Raw genomic sequence first — 13560 nt, forward strand, 5'->3', positions numbered from 1 at the left:
GCATTTAAATAGTTTTTTCTAGATTTGTAATTTTTAATTATTGTTTTTATACGTCATTTTTGGAAGTCCCGGATGGATCCTCGATGGGAGTCCGTCGTTCGACGGCTCCTGCCGGATTTAGTGAACATTTGGCGCCCGCAACTCGACCATCTTTACTCCGCGTATCTTGTGACTATTGAAGAATACCAATCGCTTGGCACGCTTCTTCCGTTCGACCAATGCAAGAAGCTTCTCATTGAAATCCTTCCGCGAAAGGGGCCCAAAGCGTACGAAACGTTTCTGGAGGTGCTTTCGAAGACGGAAGGACAGGAGTTCATCGCCGAAATGCTGGAGAATGCTGCTGGAAAACGAATAGAAGCGGAAGTTGCAACTTCAGTGTCTTCAACCGAAGAAAGTGAATAGAGACATATTCACTAACTCTTGTACTAAGCATTGGTTAGGTGATTCTTTGACGAGGCCTCCTCGAGAAAGTACGTCAATGATTTTTGGCCGAATTCCGACAACAGAAAAAGTTGCGTTTGGCTCTTCCTCTGCTGCAAGTTCAGCCGTTCAGGTAAAACTGAAAAAGAAGAGAGGCCTATAAATAAATGAATGAATTAATAAGACTTTTTGGTACAGAGAGTTAATTCTGAATCATTTTCTTCTGGAAATGGAGAAGAAATCGCCCTGCCGAGAAACGTCGCACGAGATGCGCCGAGAAATCAAATCACGCCACAGACAAGCGGTAGCAATTATGATACCAGTTCAATTAACAACCCATAATACAATAATTGTTTTTCTCTTCATTAAGTCTATGCTTACACTGATATCCGTCAGGAAGAGTTGGACTACAATGATGCAGGAGGAGACGACGATCTCATTGGCACAGGGGGATTTTCTGAAGTGTACAAGGCCTGGTTTACCAGGTTGGGAGAAAAGGTGGCCGTAAAAGTTTTCACCTATCTAAAACGAAGGAGAACCCAAACGTTAGTGTGCAAAGTAGTTTTACGCGCGAAATTCCTTATTAAATTATCTTTTTTTGGACGATACAGCGAGTCTGATCTTTTAAACAAGGAGGTGAAAATTCTTCAAGGAATTAAGCCTCATCCCAACATAATCACATTGATTGGATCATGTAGCGACACACGGTTCTTTGCCTTAGTCACGGAATACATGGAGGGCGGAAACGTGTTCGAATTGATCGCTGACATGAGTGATCCCAACGTAGAAATATGGGAAAACCGTCAAGACATTGCTCTGCAAATTGCCCAAGGAATGAATCATCTCCATTGCAATGATCCATCCGTTATTCATCTTGACTTGAAGCTCAGGAACGTTCTGTATCGTCGTGTTGGCGCCAGGGGGACTGCCGAGTTCTCATGCAAGGTTATTGTCTCCTCAAAGAAACAAGCTCGGTTTTTTATTGATTTATTAGCTTTGCGATTTTGGGTTGGCTAAAATGGCTGAAATCAGCTCAGTCACGAAAGAACGCGACGAATCGAACTACCCGTCCGGAACTCCAGCACATATAGCTCCAGAAAGGTACAATCCTATACCGTACTCTGAAGGGGATGCGTCAGAAAAGACGGAGGTGGCCAAAAAATCCGATGTCTATAGTTACGGAGTCATTCTGTGGGAGATTCAAGAACGCAGACCGTTACTTGAAAGTATGCTATAATAATAATAATTAACAATTGAATTATTTATTGCAAATGAGTGCGTTTTTCTGTAGATGAACATGTTGTTATGAAGCATACGTTCAGTAAGGAAGGGCGTCAACTGCCCAGAGTCGGAAGACCGGCTCCTGCGTGGTTTACAGCACTTTCCATTAGGTGTGCTGTGCAAGATCCTGCTAATCGACCTTCGTTTAGTGATATCCTTGCCACATTTTCCCGAGAATCGTCAAGTACAGTTTTGTAGTTTTTATTTTAGAGGTTTGAATTTCGTGTTTGTACGTCATTTTTTTTCGTTGCTAGGAAAGAAATTTTTATGCTGACGCAATTAATTGCAAGCACTATGGATCAGCGAGAGAGCGTATCGAGGAACCGGAGGACGAGATAACGACAACGTTACGTCGAACACGGAGAACAGCTAAAGAGGGAATTCTAATGTAAACAAATCGCGTAGTATCACGCGCGTTTGGGGACTCGAGATCCTGTAGAATACTCATGATGGACGACCCCAAATGCATGGAAGGCATTTCGTGGTCCTGTGTTTTCCCGTTTCTCTCCTTAGACTAGATGACGATGTTCTAAGCGGCCTCGATGGCTAACTTTGCTTTCACCCACATTTATATGCGCTGCACTTTAGCTGAACTACTGTACCGGTATTCGCTGAGAATTTCCGGATAACAATCATAGCATCGTACATTGTTTAGATGAACGACAGCGCTTGATTATTGACTTCCTCCTAAAGCGATTGATACTGTAGACGGGAAACGTGTATGATCACGAGAGGAGTACAGTAGGATGATACGAATCACGTGCGCTTGGGGAAAGCCGTCCAATCCCCGAGTAGACCTCTGAGGTTCATCATGGCCGACCCCAAGTGGAAAACACTTACTCGAGCGCAGGCTGATGTTGTTCTTTATCTGAGCAACATTCTAGGCGGTTCTCTTCTCGATTCACTTCTGGCAGAGGAACTTCTGACCGAGGCGAACTACGAGAAGCTTCGAAAAATGAGAGAAACCAAAATTGATAATGAAGTAGCGCAGGAGCTGGTTGTAATGCTCAAAAAAACGCCTCCAGGAAGTTACGACAAGTTTTGCGAAGTGCTCCGTGGTGTGGATGGAGGAAAGGATGTTTACGATAGACTTAAGAAACAAGAAGGTGCGTCTAAACTTTCACAGAGACATCATGCAATTTGTTTCTGTTTTTCCTAGCCAAAGAGTCATCCGAACAATCTGATGAGCTGAGTCGAGAGCTTATCAAGCAGAAGCTTCCTTCGGTTGAGGCCGAGTATGCGAAACGTGAAAAACCCGACGATTGGGTATACGATGTCTTTCTGAGCTTCTTCGGCGCTGGATCAAGAGCCTTCTGCCGTCAAGTGCGCGACGAACTTCAGTCTAAAGGATTGAAAGTGTTCTTCGACGAGGGAAGCATTGCAGGAGGTAGTCCCATTGTTCCGGTCTTGCTCAAAGCACTTGGAGAATCCAAATACGTTGCCGTCTTCTTGACGCACGAAATGAAAGGATCCTCTCATCCTGAAGCCGAAGCAACGGTCGCCCTGAAAGTTCATGGAGCCCGCGGCCGCCTACTTCCCTTGTTTCACACCATGTCTCCTGAGGAGTGTTGTGATGCCGACATCTTCGTCTACTTACCGGGTTCAGATGAAAAGCTTTACCAAATGATTGCTAACATTGTTGGCAAGAATCTGCAGAAAGAAAAGAAGGAAGACAAAGTCAATACAGCCGCTCGTTTTATTCTTAAATCTATGAAATTTGAAATAAAAGAAATGGACATCGATCGTAGACGAGTAAGAGATGTTGTACTCACGTTTTATTCGGTCTAATTTATTTGTTATCTAAATAGGCGTTCCGTCAGGAAGCAATAGGTGAGCAATGACGATATAGGCATATTTGACGTCTGCTTTTTAGAAATCCTGAGAAGAAAACCTACCTTACGAGAAGTAAACAAACTGAGTAAAGAACTTGCTACTACTTGGAAGCCAATTGCTCGACGTCTGTCAGTTCCTGGTATCACTAGCGATATGATCGAAAGGAACTACGCGAATGACGCCCGAGAGCAGGCTTACCAAGCTCTACAGCAGTGGATGCAGCAGGCGTCAGAGTCTGCAACCGTGGAAACACTGTGCAGAGCCCTTAGCGAGGAAGGTCAGAGTGCTATCGCTGCAAACGTTTTTTCTACTACACTGACTGCTTCTGGTATACTTGAGGTTTGGATTACCGTGCGGACGTTCTATTGTTTCTCTTAGCTATTGATGAGGCAATGTACCAGAAAGCTCTTGCTTCTGGCAACGTTCCCGTCAATCGATATCGCGTGATGGTGGTTGGTCAAGATGGCGCCGGGAAATCATGCTTGATTGACTCTTTCTTGGGTCGTCCTTTCAAAGCCCGAAATCCAAGCACGGACGGCATTGCTATTCACGCGGCCGTGACTGCAGCAGAAGGAAAGGAGGGTCAGCACACGTGGACGGAACATGACAAGGAGCAACATTTAAACAATTTGTTTGCAGCTGGATATGCGATTACGAAGGAAGATCAAGTTGTTATTCCTTACTCTTACGCAATCACGTTTAATTTAATTTTTATATTAGGATTCAAACCCGACGGAGGCAGCTTCTCATGCAAAGCGACCGAGATTGGAGCCTGCTGAAAGTCCGGAAGACATCGATGTAAGTGAGAAAAGTCTCCATTTAATGTGTGTATAAGTTTTGTCTTTTTCTCAGGAATTTGATCAGCACGCTGAAAAACGAAAAGGAATGATTGCTGAATCGAAGACGGAGGATCCCCCTTCAGAAAAATATATGATGGCTTACTCGAAGTATCTCAAGTCAGATGAAGCTCTTGCCGCTCTAAGGAAATGTGAAGTCAATCAGAAGCTTCTCTGGGACTTGGGTGGGCAAGAAAGGTATTTAGCGTCCCACGCCGCTCTCATGCCCGCCGAGTCCGAGTATACGGTGTGCATGTATTTGCTGGTTATCGACATCAGCAAAGATCTTAACGAAATGGCAACATCGTCTTTTCGTTCTGGAGAAGCTTCACCCCCCGATGTTCCTCTCGAATTATTGAACATTAAGTACAACAAGGATTTTCCTTGTCACTGGTTCACATCGATTGGCATTTGCCATCCTTCGGACGAGCGTTCTGAGTTTTATTTGGGGAAGGATTTGGATGTTCACTATCCCGCAATTCTAATCGCCGCCACTCGCATTGATGAAGTGGAAAGAAGGTCAGATTCTGAGGACTTTCTTAACTCTCAAAACAAAGAGCTTCACAAATTAATTTACGACCTAAAATGCGAAGATCACGTTGTGAAAAATGGAGAAGACCCACAAAACGAGCGATGGTTCTTTCCGGTCGATAATACAAAATCTGGGAAAACCGAAATTCGTTGCGAGGGAGTCAGAACAATCATGTCTAAACTTGACGGTTCCTCGAAACACTATTGGTCCGAGAAAAACAAAAGGCGTTCTATGCCAGTGAAATGGGTTCATTTTGAATTGTCACTTGTTATGAAAAAAGGAGAGAAAATCATAGGCGTTGACAGAGCAATTGAGATTTCTCGTCAGTCTAAAATTGATTCTGACGAAGAGGCGTTGTCAGCTTTGAAATTCATTCACAGCCTAGGTGCAATATTTTATTTCTGGGACGTAACCGAGCTGAAACAGTACGTCATTGTCAATCCTGAGTGGCTGATTGACACTGTGGCAACGTTTGTAACGGCCAAAGAACCCACTGGTTACGGGCGCCATTGGCGAAGGCTTTGTGAAACAGGAGAAACTAGCAAAAATGTAGTGCTGAAAAAACTTGAGGAATTAAATGTTAAGTCCAGAGATCAAAAAGATTCAGTACTTAACGTGCTAAATATGCTGGACATTATATGCGAATCGCCTGAAGATTCCTCAACACTCTTGATTCCGTGCATGGTCACGAAAATGCCAACGGAATCTTTGGTGTGGGAAGAGTACAGTCCGTCACAAAAGTTCCCTCCACCCATCGTCATTTTCCCCGACGAAGTACAGACAATTCCCGAAGGATTTTTTTTTCGAATTGTGACGAAATTCGCTCGCAAGTACCCGGGCGCGCGCGAGCTTTCTCGGAATCGCAGTATATTTAGAATAGGCAACAGTAATCTCAAGCTGGAACTATTATACTATGACAGAGGCACTTGTTTGATCGTTTCAATGACCGGCGAAGGGGACATGGAGAATGCAGTGTCATCGGTTCCGAAATCGGCTCCTGAAATTAGAGAATTCGTTGCTGACAGCGTTGAAGGCGCGAAGAAACGAGGAATGAGCGGATTGAAGCTCGCGTATTACTGGCAAGTAGCTAATAAGCGCGTCTTTGAGTCACATGTCGACACTGGCAAGGCAAGTTGTCGACTGCCGCGCAATGGCTCTTTAGTCACGGTGCAACTGCGTGATCGCGGAGTCTGTAGTCCCGGTCCGCCGGATTCACTCTTTTGCGTATCCAAGGTGGGGGACGTCTGTTCGACGAAAGAACAGCGAGAATTTGTGCATCGCTGGTACAAGAAAGAGGTGCAAATAATTTAACAGCTAGTTCATCGATCATAATATATGCTTGTTTAGAATCTTTCCTCTTCTGAAGGTCCAGTTTGCTGCTTAGAATTGATATTTGTTTTTGACATTTGTTTTGCAGAAACGCTGAAAAGAAAACCTACCCCCCAAGAGCTAAATAAACTGAGTGCAGAAATTGCTACTGAGTGGAGGCCTATTGCTCGATGTCTGCTGTCATTTCCTGACGCGACAATCGGTCAAATTGAAAAGGACTACGCGAATGTCCGAGAGCAGGCTTACCAATGCCTCCGAGAATGGATGCTGCAGGAGTCAGAGTCTGCAACCGTGGAAACGCTGTGCAGAGCTCTTTGCAGCGAAGGTAAGAAAGCTGTCGCGGCAAAACATTTTAAACTAGACGACGACGTTCTAAGGGGCTTCAATGTCTAATGTTTGCATTCACGCACATTTGTATGCGCTGAACTTTAGTTTGACTACTGTTTTAGCTAAGACTTTCCAGATAGCGATCATAGCATCATATACTGTGTCGCGATTGATAGACGGTGTATGATTTTACGAGAGGAGTTGCGATAATACAGGAAGTCGAAGAGGAACTCGAAAGCAAAACGAATCGCCCAGTATCACGTGCGCTTGGGGAACGCATTCCAATCCCCGAGAGAAGACCTCTGAGGCTCATCATGGCTGGACTTATCAAAGAAGAAGGTTCTTCTAAACTTTCGGAGAGACATCATGCAGTTGTTTTCTGTTCTTTTCTTAGCCGGAAATGCATCTGATGAGCTGAGCCGGGAGCTCATAGAGAAACAACTTCCTTCGGTTAGGGTCGAGTATGAGAAACGAGAAAAGAACGACGATTGGGTATACGACATCTTTCTGAGCTTCTCGGGGAAGGGATCGCGAGTCTTCTGTCGTCAAGTGTGCGACAGGCTGGAGTCTGCCGGAGCAAAGGTGTTCCTCGACGAGGAGATTGAAGGGGGTAGTCACATTGTTCCAGTGTTGCTGGAGGCGCTTGGACAATCCAAATACGTTGCCGTCTTCTTGACGCACGAAATGAAAGGATCCTCTCATCCTGAAGCCGAAGCAACGGTCGCCTTGAAAGTTCATGGAGCCCGCGACCGTCTGCTTCCCTTTTTTCACACCATGTCTCCTGAAGAGTGTCAAGATGCCGACATCTCTGTCTACTTGCCAGGCTCAGATGAAAAGCTGTATCAAATGATTGCTAAAATTGTTGGCAGGAATCTGCAGAAAGAAAAGGAGGAAGACAAAGTCAATGCAGCAGCTCATTATATACTTAAATCTATGAAATTTGCAGTAGAAGAAACGGACACCGACGGTGGACGAGTAAAAGGTGAGCATTGACGGTAGTATACACCTCGTCTAGTCTTGACAAGTCCAATGACATTTGATTAGCTGATTGCAATTAACTGTGCATGGTGGTCGTCCGGTCTGCGCAGTGGCGGATCCAGGGGGGGGTCCATGGGGTCCATGGATCCCCCCTTTGAGCAGAAAAAAAATTTTTTTAAAGTAAAATTGAAGTAAACGCAGTGATTTTGTATGTGGGAAGCCACTTAAGATTAAGGTTAGGGTTAGGGAGAGGAGATTTAGCCGATGAAAGTTAATTAGACACCTCATCGTGCTTGCTGACTGGTCTAAGGCAACGCCCTGATGAAAATATCTCGTGAAATTTGCAAAAAAGTTTAACTGACAACATTTTTGCAGATTTGCGCGAGAAAAATTAAACTAAGGTTTATTTTAAAGGACCATTATACTTGAATAATGAAACTGTGTAGATGTTAAAATGCAACGAAAATGCGCCAATGTGGGCGTGGTCGGTAAAAATTTTTCGCGCGCGCCTTTGGCGCGCGCAACCTCTCTCATAGACCCCCCGTTGCTCGAATCCTAGATCCGCCACTGCCAGTGCGTACTCAATTTTAGCTGCTTTCCAGGATTGCTGCAGGAAGAAATTCAAGAGAAACATCTAAGGGCTGTTTACTTGAAAATTCAGGCGTTCTGGAAGCGCGTTGCTCGGGAGCTGGGTTTACCTCAGTATGAGATCAAGTCTTGTGAGCGCTCTCATTCATTTGACGAAGAAAGGTGCTATGCAATGTTGCAAAAATGGAAAACGAGACAGAAGGGTAAAGGAAAAGTTTGGGATTTGGCTTCTGCAATATATAAGGCAGAGCTGGAAGGCGTTGTAGAGGAAGTCTACGGCGAGAGCGTGCTGAAAGCATTGCAATCTGGCAATTAAAGTGGTCACATTAGTATCTCACCTTTTGTATCCTAAAAACATCCACAATTTTTTTCAAAATTTGCATCCGGGACTGCGCTACAACTTCGAGAAAAAAACGCGACGATGACGGGCCAGCACGACGGTCTGTCCGGGCAGACACAGGTCAGACAGCCTAGCGGGCCAAACTATCTTTCGTCTAACGACACTTTAGAGGGAAGATCTTAGTAGTCTGCAAGAAATCCTCGGCATTGACGAAGAGCAAGCGCTAAAGCTGTACCAGGTCGGCTAAGAGCTCTTCCAGAGAAGCGAAAAACAGTTCTAAGACGCGCAGGAAAACGAGAAGAGCGTAACGAAGGCGATCGAAGCGATGACAGCGAAGCAAGAGAACGAAGAACCGCTTCGAAGCGCCTACGGCGACACCGTCGTCGTGGAAATCGTCGACGGAAACGTCGCAATTAGCAATCGAGGCTCGAAAAGTGAAAAAGGAAGAGCCGAAGCCGACTCTCATCGATTTGACGTCGACGGAAGACGGCGACGACGATGTCCAGAGAGCGATCGCATTGAGCCTTCAAGACGCCGTAAGACATGAGGGGGTTAGAGATAGATACACGCTCCATGTCTTAGTACAGAAACAGTCTCACAGATAAAAGTACTGACTGACTGACTGACTGTATCTCGTTAGTGAATTATTCTATTCGTCGAAATAGGTATTTATTCTTTATCCATAGAGTCATATTAGTGGAGCTCCTCTGTCTCGAGAAGACCAAGATTTGAGCAGGTTACAAACTTCCCCTAGACAAAAACTCAATCGTGAACTGTTGCCTCTCCAAAGAGCTGTCGAGGCTAGCATGGCTGATACAAAAGGCGGCTCGACACGCCGGCGCCGATACGACTCCCTCTTGCTTCACATCGATCCTCTGAATCCCCACGAGAGAATCCGCGACGGAGCCAATCCGGTGGGAATCAAAAACGTTGGGAATACGTGTTGGTTTAGTGCCGTCGTTCAGGTAGATAAAATAACAATCGAATTAGATTAAATAATTGGGGAGTTTTGATGTTTCATAGTCGTTGTATCATCTTCCCGTTTTTCGTAACGTCTTGCTGCACGCGAATCTTGACGATGCACGCGTCGTCAATGGCGAAGTGCCGGAGAGCGAACGAGACCAAGCATTGAGTCCGGCCGTGGCATTCGTAAAGGAGCTGAGAGACCTATTTGCACTCCTACTGGGAAGTCGACGAAAGTACGTCGATCCAACAAAAGCAGTACAGGTAAGAGAAAATTAATTAATCACTATATATTTAGTAATTGTGTCGTTAGAAACTCAAATCTACGTTCGCTTCCTCCGCATCTAACACAGCCTATCAGCAGGTAAGTAGAACCGTTCCTAATATTCCTAACAAACTTAAACTGTATGTTCTCAGGATGTAAGCGAGTTTAACCATCTTCTCATGGAATGGCTCGAGGAAGCGTTCAAGACCGATTCTCCCGCCTTGAACCCGATCCTCGAACTCTTCTACGGTAAATTCTCCACGACGGGCATGAACGAGGGTAAGGAATTTAAAACGGACGGCCCGTTCGGCGCCCGTTCGCTTCAAGTCGGCGGTTTTCCCAATCTCCACGCGAGTCTCGACGGATCGATGGTCCAGCGCGAAATCGAGCCCGTCAACGCAAGCAGCGGCGACGGCAACGGCGGTTCGGATGACGTCAAATCGGAACAGGAGACGTGGTTTCGTCATTTGTCGCCCGTTCTCATATTGGAATTGTCGCGATTCGAGTTCAGTCCCACCGAAGGTAAAACGAAGAAGATACACGATAGGGTCGCCTTTGATGAAGTGCTCTACATGGATAGATAGCCTTCCACAGAAAATAAAACTTCAGAACGCAGGATAATTTCCGTGGTGCCAACTTGGGATTACGTGTTGGCTTAGCGCCGTCACTCAGGTAGGATAACACCCGAATCAGATTAAATAATTAAAGAATTTTATATACCGTTTAGTCATTATATCATCTTCCCGTTTTTTGTCTGGGCGCACACGAGTCATGACGACGCGCCGGAGAACGAATGAGACCAGGCATTGAGTCCCGCCGTACGTGGCGTTTGCATAGGAGCTGATGGACATATTTTGCAGTCCTACTGGACAGTTGACGAAAGTATGTTGATCCCACAAAAGCGGCACAGGTAAGAGAAGATTAACTAATTAATTAATTAAATTATTAATTGTATAATACAGTATTTTAATACCTAGTGTTGGTAGAATCTATCTTCGCCTCCTCTGCATCTAACACAGCCTATCAGCAGGCAAGTAGAACCCTCTCATTATACCCACTATTCGTCTTGACTTGAAGCTCACAAGAAGTTCTGTATTGTCAATTAATTCAAAGGAGATGGGTCAGTAAAGACAGATGTGGTCAGAAAATCGGATGCACTCACAGTGTTCACGGAACTTAATTAAGCGTTTCTAGAAGCCCGGATGTTTACACGTGGTCTTGTTCTCATCGACTCTCGAGAAACGTTTCGTACGCTGCGACTGCGAGCTTTGCCAAACGATAACTCTGATCGACCGAAAGAGAAGCGCTGTTAACAGTCAAGAAACCAATGTCACTGTCAGGTAGAGCGGTCTAAATCCTACTCACACTTTTCCAAAGCTCCGGACAGTGAGGCTCCGGACAGTGAGGTAGGCCTATTTTGGGAACAAGTCTAATCGCTCTTTCTCATGCAGGTTTTGACCGAAATCCGAACACTGCAGAACTGCTCCAGTTGTCAAAGCGAATAGTGGCTAGATGGAATTGAGCGAAGCAGAAATGGAAGCGAATGGCCTTGACATCAGACAAGCGTATCAAATGCTACAAACTTGGCAGAGAAAAAAGGGCCCGGCTGCGACAGTCAGAGATCTGGTTAGAGCCCTTTTAGAGGAAGGCATGAGACTCACGGCCGAGGAAGTATTTGGGACTCGGATTTACTCAGAGGGTTAGCTTAGATAATGGCTGTGCGTGCACAGGTCATTGTAACACTGTATTTATTTCTCGTAGATGACATTGATGGGACCATTTACAAGCAAAATAATATTGATGAAGATATTTACCAGAAAGCTCTTGCTTTTGGCTCAGTTCCCGTCAATCGATATCGCGTGATGGTCGTTGGTCAAGATGGCGCGGGGAAATCGTGCTTGATTGACTCTTTCTTGGGTCGTCCCTTCAAAGCCAAAAACCCAAGTACGGACGGGGTTGCTATTCACATGGCCGTAACTGCAGCAGAAGGAAAGGAGGGTCAGCACACGTGGACGGAAGAGAATGACAAGGCGCAACATTTGAAGGATTTGCTTGCAGCTGGATATGTGTTTAAGAAAAAAGACCAAGTTGTTATACCAAATTTCACGCAATAACGTTTAATTAATTTTTGTGTTAGAAGTCAAACCCGACGGAGGCAGTTTCGAGATTGGAGCCTGCTGAACATACAACTGTAAGTATTGAAATCACTTGTAAATGCGTAATCTTTTTCCTTCTACTACTTAGGAATTTGACATAAAGAAACTTGCTGACTCGGAGTATCTCAAGTCAGATGAAGCTCTTGCTGCTCTCAAGAAATGTGAAGTCAACCAGAAGCTTCTCTGGGACTTGGGTGGGCAAGAAATGTACTTAGCATCCCACGCCGCTCTTATGCCCGCCGAGTCCGACTATACGTAGACGGTGTATGATCTCACGAGAGGAGTTGCGATGATACAGGAAGTCGAAGAGGAACTCGAAAGCAAAACGAATCGCCCAGCATCACGTTCAACGTTTCGACGTTCAACTTCATTTGATTCATTGGAAGTTGTTGCATGCGCGTTTATCTGTGTGTTTGTCTTCTATATGGTGCTGGCGTCTCTCTTCTTACCGCAGATGTGTTTCTGATGTCTCTCTAAGTGCAGACTCGGTTCTCAGCGCACTATAAAAGTCTGACTCGAATACTCTACACGCAGCTTTTAATCTATTCAGTTATTTTGTCTCCCTCAAATACCAACCGCTACCCGGTAGTTTATCTTTTTCCTCTTCATGCGTACGGAGCTGAGAGCCGTGCAAAACGAATGATTTTGATGCACAATGACGTCATGGACCAGATGACGCAAACCGAACGGAAGCGATTGAGAACAGTAAAACAATAGAAGGAAGTTTACATTTTTAGCTAAAGATCCTATTTACGTGCATACCACGGGAAACGTTTATAGTAATATTTGCATTTTAGTGACGTCAGCTTCCCTGACGACCAACGCAGTCACTAGGACTCTACGCAAGCACAACCTAATCACTTTAGCCTTTCGGAAGGCTATAAATTTGCGCTGCACGCTGGCATATTCACAGAAGTCCGCGTCAGAATGTTTAGGCATCAGTTCCTTTTGATTGTTCCTGTCCTTTTAATTAATTGCGCCGTTGCCGATTTTCCACTCTGATTTGCTAGTGGCGAACGGCGCAATCCACAAAGGCAAAGTCTTCTACGAGCCCAAACATTCGTTCAACGGAGGAACCAACTTCAAACTGCCAGCGACCAGCCTCCGAAAGAAACGGTTTTCTTACCGCGAGCAACCGTATCGTATCTGAAAGTCCCGCACTGCGTCGTCGATTTCGAAGGAATTTTCGGCTTTCACACCATCAACCCGGCAACCGATGGTCTCTACATTTCTCTATACGACGTGAGCGGAAATGCCAGCTCGTATGGCGCTACAACAGGGTCAAAAATGAATGAATGAATGAATGAATGAATGAATGAATGAATGAATGAATGAATGATACGAATGAATGAATGAATGAATGAATGAATAAATGAATGATTCGAACGAATGAATGAATGAATGAATGAATGAATGAATGAATGAATGAATGAATAAATGAATGAATGAATGAATGAATGAATGAATGATACGAATGAATGATACGAATGAATGAATGAATGATACAAACGAATGAATGAATGATACAAATGAATGAATGATTCGAATGAATGATTCAAATAAATGAATGAATGAATGAATGAATGAATGAATGAATGAATGAATGAATGAATGAATGAATGAATGAATGAATGAATGAATGAATGAATGAATGAATGAATGAATGAATGAATGAATGAATGAATGGATGAATGAATGAATGAATGAATAAA

General features: G+C 44.6%; 3 protein-coding genes across 16 annotated transcripts; all 3 read left to right on the top strand.

Moving 5' to 3' along the window:
- Positions 1-53: 53 nt before the first annotated feature.
- LOC136194794 (uncharacterized) lies at positions 54-2490 on the top strand. Of its 3 annotated transcripts, none has more exons than XM_065984057.1 (11): positions 54-394; positions 441-553; positions 619-724; positions 791-965; positions 1032-1365; positions 1415-1521; positions 1597-1646; positions 1712-1741; positions 1812-1885; positions 1956-2089; positions 2141-2289. In XM_065984057.1, exons 1-11 carry the CDS (start codon positions 73-75, stop codon positions 2217-2219), a joined length of 1524 nt encoding a protein of 507 aa, XP_065840129.1. In that variant the 5' UTR covers positions 54-72; the 3' UTR covers positions 2220-2289. The 3 variants fall into 3 exon arrangements, 2 of the variants coding, with proteins under 2 accessions (XP_065840129.1, XP_065840116.1); XR_010671717.1 differs by adding an exon at positions 2357-2490 and having other exon boundaries at positions 55-394; positions 1415-1646; positions 2215-2305; XM_065984044.1 differs by having other exon boundaries at positions 55-394; positions 1415-1646.
- Positions 2491-2512: 22 nt separating this feature from the next.
- Positions 2513-6788, top strand: LOC136194752 (uncharacterized). The gene is made up of 10 exons (XM_065983981.1): positions 2513-2807; positions 2861-3453; positions 3510-3531; positions 3575-3862; positions 3913-4202; positions 4255-4332; positions 4387-6198; positions 6250-6268; positions 6320-6556; positions 6609-6788. Exons 1-10 carry the CDS (start codon positions 2513-2515, stop codon positions 6743-6745), a joined length of 3771 nt encoding a protein of 1256 aa, XP_065840053.1. The 3' UTR covers positions 6746-6788.
- Positions 6784-12325, top strand: LOC136194840 (ubiquitin carboxyl-terminal hydrolase 25-like). Of its 12 annotated transcripts, none has more exons than XM_065984131.1 (17): positions 6891-7540; positions 8139-8584; positions 8634-8702; positions 8754-9000; positions 9151-9200; positions 9255-9429; positions 9488-9691; positions 9741-9791; positions 9845-10214; positions 10273-10364; positions 10420-10602; positions 10670-10831; positions 10887-11093; positions 11144-11391; positions 11454-11779; positions 11830-11883; positions 11937-12325. In XM_065984131.1, exons 6-10 carry the CDS (start codon positions 9271-9273, stop codon positions 10311-10313), a joined length of 825 nt encoding a protein of 274 aa, XP_065840203.1. In that variant the 5' UTR covers positions 6891-7540; positions 8139-8584; positions 8634-8702; positions 8754-9000; positions 9151-9200; positions 9255-9270; the 3' UTR covers positions 10314-10364; positions 10420-10602; positions 10670-10831; positions 10887-11093; positions 11144-11391; positions 11454-11779; positions 11830-11883; positions 11937-12325. The 12 variants fall into 12 exon arrangements, with proteins under 12 accessions (XP_065840169.1, XP_065840175.1, XP_065840203.1 ...); XM_065984124.1 differs by having other exon boundaries at positions 10887-11032; XM_065984111.1 differs by having other exon boundaries at positions 10670-10722; positions 10781-10831; positions 10887-11391.
- The last annotated feature ends 1235 nt before the right edge of the window (positions 12326-13560 follow it).

The sequence above is a fragment of the Oscarella lobularis genome, chromosome 1 (assembly GCF_947507565.1).
Source record: "Oscarella lobularis chromosome 1, ooOscLobu1.1, whole genome shotgun sequence".
Classification (NCBI taxonomy): Eukaryota; Metazoa; Porifera; class Homoscleromorpha; order Homosclerophorida; family Oscarellidae; genus Oscarella; species Oscarella lobularis.

Bases quoted from the DNA above. Each gene is read 5' to 3' on its own strand.
- LOC136194752 (XM_065983981.1), top strand. From the start codon at position 2,513: ATGGCCGACCCCAAGTGGAAAACACTTACTCGAGCGCAGGCTGATGTT. The intron at 3,454-3,509 runs GTAAGAGATGTT...TTATCTAAATAG, and splicing joins TGGACATCGATCGTAGACGA to GCGTTCCGTCAGGAAGCAAT. The intron at 4,333-4,386 runs GTAAGTGAGAAA...TCTTTTTCTCAG, and splicing joins AAAGTCCGGAAGACATCGAT to GAATTTGATCAGCACGCTGA.
- LOC136194840 (XM_065984097.1), top strand. From the start codon at position 6,925: ATGCAGTTGTTTTCTGTTCTTTTCTTAGCCGGAAATGCATCTGATGAG. The intron at 7,541-8,138 runs GTGAGCATTGAC...GCTGCTTTCCAG, and splicing joins CGACGGTGGACGAGTAAAAG to GATTGCTGCAGGAAGAAATT.
- LOC136194794 (XM_065984044.1), top strand. From the start codon at position 73: ATGGATCCTCGATGGGAGTCCGTCGTTCGACGGCTCCTGCCGGATTTA. The intron at 554-618 runs GTAAAACTGAAA...TTTTTGGTACAG, and splicing joins CTGCAAGTTCAGCCGTTCAG to AGAGTTAATTCTGAATCATT. The intron at 1,742-1,811 runs GTAAGGAAGGGC...ACTTTCCATTAG, and splicing joins TGTTATGAAGCATACGTTCA to GTGTGCTGTGCAAGATCCTG.